Here is a 13,581-nt window from a genome sequence, read left to right as displayed (position 1 = left end):
CCGCAGGCTCTGTGACCAGCCACAGGACCAGCCAGAGCTCATCCTCCCTCCGGAAGGGAAGGGGCCTTGAAGCAAAGGCCCTGCTTGCCAGCAGCCTGCTGCAGCCCATCGGACTGCCCGCCTGGGCTTTCCTGATGCTGTGCCAGCTTCCAGGCAACAGTTTCTGGAGGGCTTGTTAAGGCAGGTCACTGGGGGCCAGCCCATGGTTTCTGATGTGGAGGGGAGGCCTGAAACTCCCTTTGTTTTTTGTGTGCGTGTGTGGTGTGTGTGCATGTGGGTCCAGGCGTGCACGTATGTGTTGCGGCAAGAGGTCAACATCAAAAGATCTCCTTGATTGTTCTCCTTGATTATTTTATATGTGTATGCATGCATGTACCAGGGCCTCTTGCTATTGCAAATGAACACCAGGTTCTTGGGCCACTTTTGCATTTGGCATATGTGGATGGCTCAGGAGTTGAACCTGGGCCAGTAAGCTTTGTAAGAAAGCACCTTTAATCATGGGGTTATTTTCATAGCCCCTACACTTTAGTTTTTGAGACAGGGTCTCTCACTAAGGCTCACCAACTTGACTAGACAAGCTAGCCAACAAGCCCCAGGGATTCTCCTATCTCCACCTCCGTAGCACTGGGGTTACAGACGTGCCACTGCAAACACTGTACCCATTGAGCCATCTCCCCAGCCTCTTGGAGTCCACTTCTACCCAGTTCTGAGGAGGCTGCTGAGAGGCCACCCTGAGCAGGCCAAGTAAAGGAGCTCACGGGTGTACTGACCATCTTAAGCTACCCTGAAACTATCCTAACTCAAGGACTGGAGGCCAGCAGTTCATGTGGTGGGCATTGCAAGAAGCATGCGTAAAAATAAAGACCCTATTGCCGAAGACTCCACATACTTGGGCTGCAAGATCACTGAGAAATCCTGCTGGAGCTGAGCTGAAAACCTCCTGCATGTAGACCAGATGACAGAAAGCTGGAAAAAGCTATGCTGCATGTAGTTCAATGGGAGAGAGAGAAATCACCAGTGAAGATACTCAACAGTGGACACTGCAAGCCTTATATTTGGCCAATCAGTCCAAATGAGCCAACGGGTGCAATAGTGGCATATCTGTTGTGGGGGAACCAACTGCTCTCTAATTTGACTGGAGGCCCATTCCATGGGAGGGAATACATCCCTGATACTGAAAACCTGCAACAGGGGTAGTCGTGAGCCCTAGGGGTGTAACATCTGCTAGTGTCTGGCTAAATGTATATACTATGCTCACCAAACCGCCCAGTAAGCACTTTTCTCTCTCTCTCTTTTATTTTTTTATTTTTCGAGGTAGAGTCTTACTCTAGCCCAGGCTGACCACTCACTATGTAGTCTCAGGATGGCCTCGAACTCATGGTGATCCTCCTACCTCTGCCTCCCGAGTGCTGGGATTAAAGGCGTGCGCCACCACGCCCGGCTAGCACTTCTCTTAATGTTCATACCCATATATTAATGCTAGTCTCACTTTTGGTTATAGAACCTTCTCTTTTCAGATGGCAGTGGCCTTGGGATGACTCAGAAGGCACCATGGTGCTGAGAAGAAGTGATAGAGGAGTGCTCAGCACTGAAATATCTCTATCACACCTTCCAAGGCTCAGGGTCCATTGTGGAAGAGGTGGTGGAAAGAATGTAAGAACCAAAGGAAGGGTAGGACTCCTTACAAAGTGCTCCTCCAGACACAAAATGGCCTGGATATCCATGACCTCACAGTGCCTGACAATACCTACAAAAGGCCATCATAATAGGAAGAAAAGATTATGATATCAAAATAAAAGAGACTGATTGAGAGGGGGAGGGGATATGATAGAGAGTGGAGTTTCAAAGGGGAAAGTGGGGGGGAGGGAGGGAATTACCATGGGATATTGTTTATAATCATGGAAGTTGTCAATAAAAAGAAAGAAAGAATGAAGCTACACAGGGCCGGTTAGAGAGCCAGGGAACTATTACAGAAGCTGTAGGCCCAATGGGAGGTGAACTCCTCAACTCCCGCCACGGGGAAGGGAGCACTCCAAGCGTCAATTCCAAGCAGCCCCGAGGGAGCTAGCTAGAGCAGTGACCCTCCAGGAAGGAGGCTCCCCAGCACCTGACACACTGTGCCTCAGCCTGCCCACAACCAGCACCTCCTGGGGTGGCTTTCTGGTCTCTAGTCTCTGGCTATTCCTTCCCATTTCCTACCCTCACTAGCATGTTCCTGGCCTTTTGTTACCCAGGGTTTGTGTGTCCCTGGAGAGGGAGGGTCTTTGCTGGGTCTCCTCAGCCCTTCCCTGCCTCCCTTAAACTCAGCGAGAAAGCCCAGAACATGTGGCTGTCGGGGATCCTGGGAGGGGGCGAGGTTCAGGAATAAAGTCTGTGCTATGACCTTGTTGGCAAAGACCAAGAGCCAAGCTTCACCACACAGGCAGACAAGGGACCCACAGGGTTGTGCCAGCTGCCACCAAAGGGAGGAACTGAGAGGGTACGGGCGGCACCTGAGAGTGGGGTAGTCTGTGCCCTCCATCAGAGAAGCCTTTGCTGGGAGCAGAGCCGCATCACAGCAAGGTTAGGAGACGAGAAGATGAAGAAATGAATTTTTTCATGTAAGATGCCAAAAATCCCAAGAGCACACTGAGCTGTTTTCAGAAATCCATTCGAACTTCAACCAGCACCCTCACATGAGGTCAAGTTCATTTTCCACGTAGACCTTCCTTCCTATCTTCTCTCACCCAGGAAGACACTCGTAGTGGGTCCAACTCTACGGGACGCTGGCTTCTGCTGCTGTCAGAGGCTCGTGAAACCACAGGCAGAAGGGACAGTATTTTTGTTGTTGTTGTTTTGGTTTGGTTTGTCGAGGCAGGGTTTCACTCTAGCCCAGGCTGAGCTGGAATTCACTCTGTATTCTCAGGGTGGCCACAAACTCACGGCGATCCTCCTACCTTTGCCTCCCGAGTGCTGGGATTAAAGGCGTGTGTCACCACACCTGGCTTGGGACAAAGTTTTAAAGAAGCGGGGGAGAAGTAGGGAAGGTCAGGGATGGAAGTGGACACTGGGAGCCTCTCCTGGCAAGTGTGGTGAGGGCGCAGCAGCCTCCCCGCAGTGGCTGCTTTCTGGTTATGTCTAAGATATCAACACGTGTTGAGCCTGGTGGACAGAGCCAGGGAAGTCTGGGTGTGAGGTAACTTGGGACCTGTGGGGCACACGACTTCCTCCTGCCTGCCCGCTAAACTGTTGTTTTTACAATAACTAGATTCATCTCCATAGTAACGTTCCAGCTAGAAGCCTGATTTGGCCTCTGCTATAAGCAGAGTGGTCAGGGGGCATGGTCTCTCAGTGTGGCTTCCAGGAGACCCCAAGGGTCCTGCTTAGGTAGATGCATCCCTTTGTCCTCTCATTTGCCTACAACATGACATGATGGCTGGTGCTCCAGCAGCTATCTTTCATTTATTCATTTATTTATTTTGAGGTAGGGTCTCACTCTAACTCAGACTGACCTAATGTGGAATTCATTATGTAGTCTCAGGGTGTCCTTGAACTAACAGTGATTTTCCTACCTCTGCCTCCCAAGTGCTGGGATTAGAGCTGTGCGCCACCAAGCCCAGCTTCCAGGAGCCATCTTGTTTAGAAAGATTTTCTTTACTTACTTATTTATTTACTTATTTGAGAGTGAGAGTGGCAGGGGAAGAATAGATGCACTAGGGCCTCTAGCCACTGCAACTAACTCGAGAAGCATGTGCCACCTTGTGCATCGGGTTTACTTGGGTACTGGGGAATCGAACTTGGGTCCTTAGGCTTCGCAGGCAAGTGCCTGAACTGCTAAGCCATCTCTCCAGACCTCCAGCTATCGTGAGCCATGACAAGCTACTAAGGACAGGAGATGTGCTAAGGAGGTGGAAGGGCAGAGAAGGAGCTAAGCTCCAGGGGCTCTGTGGGCATCCGCTCCAACCTGAGAGGCAGAACAAACAAGACAAAAAGCCCACTGCATTTCAGCCATTGCTACCCAGGTCTTCCCTTCATCTGTAGTGAAACCTAAGGACAAGCGAGGTCAAGCTAAGGTCAAACCTAAGACCCCGCAGACCCCACCGGGGCTTTCTTGCTCGAAAGCTGGAGCAGCAGGCAGATGGAGAGGGACCCAGGCCTCCTCTGGGTGCCAACAACATCGAAAAGCCGCCAAGCTCGGTGAGGTGAGGGCACACAGACAGAGCGACAAGTGGAGTAGGAAGAGGGCAGTGAGGTGGGAAGGCTGCGGCGCCACAGGCAAAGCAAGGACGGTCACTTACAGGTGCCCGCGTGGCATCTGAGGGCGCTCACGCTGTGCCTGTGGGCGGGAAACGTGCGCACGTGCTCCCCGCTGCCCGCCAGCCAGCACTTGACGGTCCTGTCGGCGCTGCCAGAGAACAGCAGCTGGTCCGCGAGCTGTGGGAGGAGCAGGGGTCTCAATGGGGGTGTGGGGTCAGCCCAAAAGGCCCCATTCCACAGGCCTAGCCGCCACCCCCTTCAGCAGCGGACAGAGCTGCCAGCTCTTTCTCCCACAGACTCCAGCTAGAGGACAGAGCTCCACAGGCCCCAGAGGCCTCTCATACCTTGAAGACACAGCCCCGCAGCCCCGCTGTCTGACCACACAGAGCCCAGAGTCCCATAGATCACAGACTGCCCCGGGGACCCCAGACAGCACCGGCCCCTGCCCTAGCCTCCGGTCCCAGCTGATGCCACTATGGCCAGACCAGGAGCCGAGCCTTTAGCAAAGTCAGAGGCCCTGACAGCCTGGGAGCTGTTCAACCTTGGGTTGTAAGCCATAGATGCGTATTTGACAAGCTCGATGCCCAGACATAAATGGGAGCCCAATACTATACACCCTTCTCACCCACAGACCTGACCCCCACCCAGTACTCTAGGCCAGGGGACACTGTGGACCCCATGTGAGAGTATCAGGCCACTTTTATAGCCCTTGTCCCCTGAGGGACCCAGAGGGCTTCTGTCAGCTAAGGCAAAGTTTTCCCTGGCCTTCCTTTCTCTAAAGCTGAGGGAAACTGCCCAACGTCCTTTTTTTAAAAAAAAATATTTTTATTTATTTCAGAGCAACAGACAGAGAAAGAGGCAGACAGAGAGAGAAGGGGTGCACCTGGGCCTCCAGCCACTAAAAATGAACTCCAGACGCATGCACCACCTTGTGCATCTGGCTAACATGGGTCCTGGGGAATTGAGCCTTGAACTGGAGTCCTTAGGCTTCAAAGGCAAGCGCTTAACTGCTAAGCCATCTCTCCAGCCCAGAAACCAACATTCTTATCATCACAGAAGAGCCCAGGCCAGGCAAACCTGTATACAATGGCCTTGGAATTTTTTTTTCAGTCTCTGTGTGTGTTCACATGTGAGTGCTCATGTGCGAGTGCAGGCGTGCACATGCCTTACTGTGTGTGTTCACGTGAGAGTGCTCATGTGCGAGTGCAGGCGTGCACGTGCCTTCCTGTGCGTGTTCACGTGTGAGTGCTCATGTGTGAGTGCAGACGTGCACGTGCCTTCCTGTGTGATCATGTGTGAGTGCTCATGTGTGAGTGCAGGCGTGCACATGCCTTCCTGTGTGTGTTCACATGTGAGTGCTCATGTGTGAGTGCAGTTGTGCACGTGCCTTCCTGTGTGTGTTCACGTGTGAGTGCTCATGTGTGAGTGCAGGTGTGCACATGCCTTCCTGTGTGTGTTCACGTGTGAGTGCTCATGTGTGAGTGCAGGCGTGCACATGCCTTCCTGTGTGTGTTCACATGAGAGTGCTCATGTGTGAGTGCAGGTGTGCACATGCCTTCCTGTGTGTGTTCATGTGTGAATGCTCATGTGCGAGTGCAGGTGTGCACGTGCCTTCCTGTGTGTGTTCACGTGTGAGTGCTCATGTGTGAGTGCAGGCGTGCACATGCCTTCCTGTGTGTGTTCACATGTGAGTGCTCATGTGTGAGTGCAGGCGTGCACATGCCTTCCTGTGTGTGTTCATGTGTGAGTGCTCATGGGTGAGTTCAGGTGTGCACGTGCCTTACTGTGTGTGTTCACGTGTGAGTGCTCATGTGTGAGTGCAGACGTGCACGTGCCTTCCTGTGTGTGTTCACGTGTGAGTGCTCATGTGTGAGTGCAGGCGTGCACATGCCTTCCTGTGTGTGTTCACGTGTGAGTGCTCATGTGTGAGTGCAGGCGTGCACATGCCTTCCTGTGTGTGTTCACGTGTGAGTGCTCATGTGTGAGTCAGGCGTGCACATGCCTTCCTGTGTGTGTTCACGTGTGAGTGCTCATGTGTGAGTCAGGCGTGCACATGCCTTCCTGTGTGTGTTCACGTGTGAGTGCTCATGTGTGAGTGCAGGCGTGCACATGCCTTCCTGTGTGTGTTCACGTGTGAGTGCTCATGTGTGAGTGCAGGCGTGCACATGCCTTCCTGTGTGTGTTCACGTGTGAGTGCTCATGTGTGAGTCAGGCGTGCACATGCCTTCCTGTGTGTGTTCACGTGTGAGTGCTCATGTATGAGTGCAGGCGTGCACATGCCTTCCTGTGTGTGTTCATGTGTGAGTGCTCATGTGTGAGTGCAGGCGTGCACATGCCTTCCTGTGTGTGTTCACGTGTGAGTGCTCATGTGTGAGTCAGGCGTGCACATGCCTTCCTGTGTGTGTTCACGTGTGAGTGCTCATGTGTGAGTGCAGGCGTGCACATGCCTTCCTGTGTGTGTTCACGTGTGAGTGCTCATGTGTGAGTGCAGGCGTGCACATGCCTTCCTGTGTGTGTTCACGTGTGAGTGCTCATGTGTGAGTGCAGGCGTGCACATGCCTTCCTGTGTGTGTTCACGTGTGAGTGCTCATGTGTGAGTCAGGCGTGCACATGCCTTCCTGTGTGTGTTCACGTGTGAGTGCTCATGTATGAGTGCAGGCGTGCACATGCCTTCCTGTGTGTGTTCATGTGTGAGTGCTCATGTGCGAGTGCAGGTGTGCACGTGCCTTCCTGTGCGTGTTCATTTGAGAGTGCTCATGTGTGAGTGCAGTTGTGCACATGCCTTCCTGTGTGTGTTCACGTGAGAGTGCGCATGTGTGAGTGCAGGCGTGCACGTGCCTTCCTGTGTGTGTTCACATGTGAGTGCTCATGTGTGAGTGCAGACGTGCACATGCCTTCCTGTGTGTGTTCACATGTAAGTGCTCATGGGTGAGTTCAGGTGTGCACGTGCCTTACTGTGTGTGTTCACGTGTGAGTGCTCATGTGTGAGTGCAGACGTGCACGTGCCTTCCTGTGTGTGTTCACGTGTGAGTGCTCATGTGTGAGTGCAGGCGTGCACATGCCTTCCTGTGTGTGTTCACGTGTGAGTGCTCATGTGTGAGTGCAGGCGTGCACATGCCTTCCTGTGTGTGTTCACATGTGAGTGCTCATGTGTGAGTCAGGCATGCACATGCCTTCCTGTGTGTGTTCACGTGTGAGTGCTCATGTGTGAGTCCGGCGTGCACGTGCCTTCCTGTGTGTGTTCACGTGTGAGTGCTCATGTGTGAGTGCAGGCGTGCACATGCCTTCCTGTGTGTGTTCACGTGTGAGTGCTCATGTGTGAGTGCAGGCGTGCACATGCCTTCCTGTGTGTGTTCACGTGTGAGTGCTCATGTGTGAGTGCAGGCGTGCACATGCCTTCCTGTGTGTGTTCACGTGTGAGTGCTCATGTGTGAGTCAGGCGTGCACATGCCTTCCTGTGTGTGTTCACGTGTGAGTGCTCATGTATGAGTGCAGGCGTGCACATGCCTTCCTGTGTGTGTTCATGTGTGAGTGCTCATGTGCGAGTGCAGGTGTGCACGTGCCTTCCTGTGCGTGTTCATTTGAGAGTGCTCATGTGTGAGTGCAGTTGTGCACATGCCTTCCTGTGTGTGTTCACGTGAGACTGCGCATGTGTGAGTGCAGGCGTGCACGTGCCTTCCTGTGTGTGTTCACATGTGAGTGCTCATGTGTGAGTCAGGCGTGCACATGCCTTCCTGTGTGTGTTCACGTATGAGTGCTCATGTGTGAGTGCAGGCGTGCACATGCCTTACTGTGTGTGTTCACGTGAGAGTGCTCATGTGTGAGTCAGGCGTGCACATGCCTTCCTGTGTGTGTTCACGTATGAGTGCTCATGTGTGAGTGCAGGCGTGCACATGCCTTCCTGTGTGTGTTCATGTGTGAGTGCTCATGTGCGAGTGCAGGTGTGCACGTGCCTTCCTGTGCGTGTTCATTTGAGAGTGCTCATGTGTGAGTGCAGTTGTGCATGTGCCTTCCTGTGCGTGTTCACGTGAGAGTGCTCATGTGTGAGTGCAGGCGTGCACGTGCCCTCCTGTGCGTGTTCACGTGTGAGTGCTCATGTGCGAGTGCAGGTGTGCACGTGCCTTCCTGTGTATGTTCACGTGAGAGTGCTCATGTGTGAGTGTAGGCGTGCACATGCCTTCCTGTGCCTGTTCACGTGAGAGTGCTCATGTGTGAGTGCAGTTGTGCACGTGCCTTCCTGTGTGTGTTCACGTGTGAGTGCTCATGTGTGAGTGCAGGCGTGCACATGCCTTCCTGTGTGTGTTCACGTGTGAGTGCTCATGTGTGAGTGCAGGCGTGCACGTGCCCTCCTGTGCGTGTTCACGTGTGAGTGCTCATGTGCGAGTGCAGGTGTGCACGTGCCTTCCTGTGTGTGTTCACGTGAGAGTGCTCATGTGTGAGTGTAGGCGTGCACATGCCTTCCTGTGCCTGTTCACGTGAGAGTGCTCATGTGTGAGTGCAGTTGTGCACGTGCCTTCCTGTGTGTGTTCACGTGTGAGTGCTCATGTGCGAGTGCAGGTGTGCACGTGCCTTCCTGTGCGTGTTCATTTGAGAGTGCTCATGTGTGAGTGCAGTTGTGCATGTGCCTTCCTGTGTGTGTTCACGTGAGAGTGCTCATGTGTGAGTGCAGGCGTGCACGTGCCTTCCTGTGCGTGTTCACGTGTGAGTGCTCATGTGCGAGTGCAGGCGTGCACGTGCCTTCCTGTGCCTGTTCACGTGAGAGTGCTCATGTGTGAGTGCAGTTGTGCACGTGCCTTCCTGTGTGTGTTCATGTGAGAGTGCTCATGTGTGAGTGCAGGCGTGCAGATGCCTTCCTGTGTGTGTTCACGTGTGAGTGCTCATGTGTGAGTGCAGGCGTGCACGTGCCTTCCTGTGTGTGTTCACGTGAGAGTGCTCATGTGTGATTGCAGGCGTGCACATGCCTTCCTGTGTGTGTTCACGTGTGAGTGCTCATGTGTGAGTGCAGGTGTGCACGTGCCTTCCTGTGTGTGTTCATGTGTGAGTGCTCATGTGCGAGTGCAGGTGTGCACGTGCCTTCATGTGTGTGTTCATGTGTGAGTGCTCATGTGCGAGTGCAGGTGTGCACGTGCCTTCATGTGTGTGTTCACGTGAGAGTGCTCATGTGTGAGTGCAGGCGTGCACATGCCTTCCTGTGTGTTCACGTGTGAGTGCAAGTGTGCACATGCCTTCCTGTGTGTGTTCACGTGTGAGTGCTCATGTTCGAGTGCAGGCATGCACCTGCCTTCCTGTGTGTTCACGTGTGAGTGCAAGTGTCCACATGCTTTCCTGTGTGTGTTCACGTGTGAGTGCTCATGTGTGAGTGCAGGCGTGCACATGGCTTCCTGTGTGTGTTCACGTGTGAGTGTTCATGTGTGAGTGCAGGTGTGCACATGCCTTCCTGTGTGTGTTCATGTGTGAGTGCTCATGTGTGAGTCAGGTGTGCACATGCCTTCCTGTGTGTGTTCATGTGAGAGTGCTCATGTGTGAGTGCAGGTGTGCACATGCCTTCCTTTGTGTGCAGGTTAAAGGACAAGCCGCCTGCCAGCCTTTGCTCTCTGCCTCGCATGAGGCAGGTCTCTTGCTCTCCACTGATATATTTGCCATGCTGGTTGGCCCGCAAACTTCCAGGGCATTCTCTGTCTCCACTTTCCTTCTTGCCTTGAGCACCCTGGGGTTACAGATGCACATGCACCATGGCTGTCTGGCTTTCCGCAGGTCCTGGGGATCTGAGCTCGGTAGTCAGGGTTCTGGGCCAAGCACTTCATCCCTCGAGCCTCCTCCTCAACTGTGTTTGCTTTTGAGACAGGATCTCACTGGGTAGCCCTGGGTGTCCTTAAATCCCTGACTCACAACTGGAGTGCTAGGATTACAAGGGAGTGTCACCACCCCTGGCTCAAACAGGTGCTGCTAAAGTCCCCTTTCCTGCCTGGTCACTTCTGTGGCCCTACCTGCCCTTGGCTAAGCCAAACTATCTGGATACATTTTTACAATTTCCTTCTCTTCCTCCAACCTAGCACTCACTTTCCTAGCAAGGCCTGCATTGCTGGGATCCAAGTGTGCCCCTCCAACAAAGCGCAGCTTGGAGAATTTATTCGCAAAGTAACAGGGCTGGGAGGTAGGCCTACCAGCACGTGTTTGACCTGGAGCCATCTACCAGCAAGGGAAGGGATGGATGTCATAAGTGAGTATGACAGTCCAAGGGCTGGAGGCTGTGAACGCCCTCCCTGCCCGCCTCTCTGTTCCTTCCTCTTCTTCCTGTCCTGCCCTTCCATCGCGGGACGTGCCGCTCAGCAGGCAGCTCTCACCTCCAGACAGATGATGGAACCCTGGTGCTCCCGGAAGACCTGCAGCTGCTCCCCACTCAGGATGTCCCAGGCACGGATGGTGGCGTCCGTGCTGCCCGTGAAGGCCGTGTGGCTGGGCACATCTAGCACCAAGCACAGCACTGCACCTGTGTGGCCGCGCAGCGTCTGGTGGCAGCGGCCATTGGCCACCTGCCAAACCTTGGCCGTGCCATCCGTGCTGCCCGTCACTAGAAGCCCACCGGCCACAGCCTCCTCCAAGCATGGAGCGCTGGGCAGGTCCTCAGGGGTCAAGTAAGCCAGAGTGAGCACACAGTTGCGGTGGCCCCGGAGCTCCTGGGACACCTGTCCTTTGTCCACGGCCCAAACACGAGCTGTCCGGTCATAGGAGCTGCTGAAGAGTAGGTCGTTGGCAACCAGAATCCTGGGGACAAGAACGGAGGGGCAGAGGTCAGAACACTCAGGATTGCAAGAACCACCATGTTCCCCTAGGCTAGCCTTGGAATTATAGCTGGCACACCTCTAGCACTCTGTCACCCACCATGCATGCCTACCTCCCAGCATCCCATCTCCTGGAAGTCACCTGACTCTCCCCTGACCATGTCTCTGAGCTGGTGCTTCCTTTCCCTTCAAGACACCTGCTGGCCTGGCCCGTGGCTCAGGCACCTGGACCTTCACAACACCCCACCCCTGGCAGACACACACAGAGTCACAAGAGCAGGACAAAAAAGGGGACGTAAGGAAACAGAGGACATAGGGTTTCTGTGTGAAATTAGGGAAGTCACTCAGGAAGCAGAGGTAGGATTGCCGTTGAGTCCATACTGAACAGAGAGAATTACCTTTCTAGATTCTTCTTCACCACCTCTCGCAGGCAGCTGGAGGCCAGAGTTGGCTGGATGCCTTACTGGGCGTGTCTAGACTGACCTATTCCTCAGTGAAATCGGGTCTCTCTCCTCTGGGATGTCCCCTGTCCTGATCTGTTGGCTGACTGGCCAAATGTGGCACTGTATGCTAGAGTTGGCAGGAATGGCCCACCTGCTGATTTCCTGACATGTTTGAAGCCCATGTGGCAGCCAGTGCCCCTCTGGCCACAGCACATCCTTTTCTGTGGCTGCCCATCTCTGCCCTCAGCTGCTCTAAGGCAAGACCTTTCTGCCCACGGGGCTTAGAGGGACCTTGTGCTGGACATGCTCCTGGGAGCCTGGGACATCGTTTATTATGAAAACAGTGTCAAGTTGATCTGATTAGCAAACAAATTTCCACTGCTGAGCTCCAATTCAAATTCAATAAAGTGGGAAAAATTCAGCCCAGAGCAAGAAGGGAAGACTAGGAATCTTTCAATAGCCACATGCAAAGGCAGTTTAAAATCTTTCCAAGCAAAGGGGCAGGGAGGAGGGAAAGGATGGCACCAACATGTGATGTTTACATGCAAATTATGTCCATATCTAACAATAAATTTAAAAAGTATTTCCAGAGCTGGAGAGATGGCTTAGTGGCTGGAGTGCTTGCCTGAGTAGTCTGAGAACCCAGGTTTGATTCCCCAGTACCCTTGTAAGCCAGATGCACATGGTGGCACATGCACCTGGAGTTCATTTGCAGTGACTAGAGGCCCTGTAGTGCCCATTCTTTCCCTCCCTCCCTCTCTCTCAAATAAATAAATTAACTAACTAAATTAAAAAAATATTTCCAGGGCTGGAGAGATGGTTTGGCAGTTAAGGCACTTGCTTGCAAAGCCTAAGGACCCATGTTTGCTCTCTCTCCCGATCCCATGTAAGCCAGACACACAAGGGTAAGGCAAGCGCAAGGTCACACATGCCCACTAGGTGGCGAACGTGTCTGGAGTTCGATTGCAGTGGCTGAGGCCCTGGCCTTCCAATTTCTTTCTCTTCTCTCTCTCTCTCAAATTAAAAAATAGCTGGGTATGCTGGCACACACCTTTAATCCCAGTACTGGAGAGGCAGAGGTAGGAGGACTGCCACGAGTTTGAGGCTGCCCTGAGACTACATAGTGAATTCCAGGTCAGCCTAGACCAGAGTGAGACCCTACCTCAAAAAACCCAAAATAATAATAATAATAATAATAATAATAAAATAATAATAATAATAATAATAAATTAACTTATATTTAAAAATAAATTCCAATGTCATCTTCAGAACAATCATTTTCCTCCTCTGGGCCCTCGCTCTGCCATCAGGTACCAATTAAGCCATTTCCCTCTAGAATCTGTCCTGGCAGTAGGTGCCGGAGCTCTAACACTGCTCCCTACAACCAGCAGGTCAAGGTGCATGGCTCCCTAGGGTGGTGCAGGCCCAATTCAATATACTGGTGATGTCTCATTTCTGTCCCTCCTCTGTCCAAAGCCCTGCTACCAGGAGCTATGCTGCGCAAAGTCAGCCTCCTTGGCCCAGGTCCCCAGGCTAGGCTGACCTGTTCACAATGGACGTGTGACCTCGGTACACCTGCAGGCACTGACCGGTCAGCACGTCCCACCTGCGGATGGTGCTGTCCGCGCTGCACGTGAAGGCGGCTGCGTTCTCCAGCTGGCAGAAGGTCACGTAGCTCTCATGCCCTGCAACAAGGAAAATGTGAGCAGACCAGGGTGCCAGCTCTCGTGTTCCTGCTGGGGAAAAACGTCTGCAAGGGGACAGCGGGGGCAGGGGTGTGTGAAGCAAGCCTTCTAGAGACTAGCCCTCTCACTGTTTTGAGATTAGGGGAAATGGGGGGAGTCTCACAACATAGCCCAGGTTGGCCTTGAACTCATAATTTTTCTGTCTTATCCTCCAGAGTGCTGGGATTATGGTGTGCAACCTACAATGTCCAGGTTGGACTACCCCCTCCCATTTTTTGTTTGGTGTGTGAGGGGGACATGCATGCTGTGGTGTGTGTATGGCTGGAGGACAAGTTTGGGGTGTTGGTCCTTGCCTTCTTCCTTGTTTCTGAGGCAGGGTCCCTCATTGTTCACTGCTCCACTCAGTGGGGGAACTCTCCATCCCCTCCCCCTTTT

At 53.2% G+C, this 13,581-nt stretch overlaps 1 protein-coding gene across 2 annotated transcripts in view; it reads right to left on the bottom strand.

Annotated features, from left to right (window-relative positions):
* The window catches only part of Wdr86 (WD repeat domain 86), a 41,298-nt gene that overhangs the window by 13,867 nt on the left and 13,850 nt on the right, over positions 1–13,581 (bottom strand). For both annotated transcript variants that reach the window (XM_045160123.1, XM_004669553.2), the window contains exons 2-4: positions 13,005–13,146; positions 10,581–11,001; positions 4,278–4,413 (exon numbers count right to left, since the gene is read on the bottom strand). In XM_045160123.1, coding sequence (XP_045016058.1) covers positions 4,278–4,413; positions 10,581–11,001; positions 13,005–13,146 — 699 coding nt within the window. The remainder of the gene's footprint in view (positions 1–4,277; positions 4,414–10,580; positions 11,002–13,004; positions 13,147–13,581) is intronic.

Source organism: Jaculus jaculus, chromosome 10 (assembly GCF_020740685.1).
Source record: "Jaculus jaculus isolate mJacJac1 chromosome 10, mJacJac1.mat.Y.cur, whole genome shotgun sequence".
Lineage (NCBI taxonomy): Eukaryota > Metazoa > Chordata > Mammalia > Rodentia > Dipodidae > Jaculus > Jaculus jaculus.
This window is presented reverse-complemented; position numbering and strand designations above follow the sequence as displayed.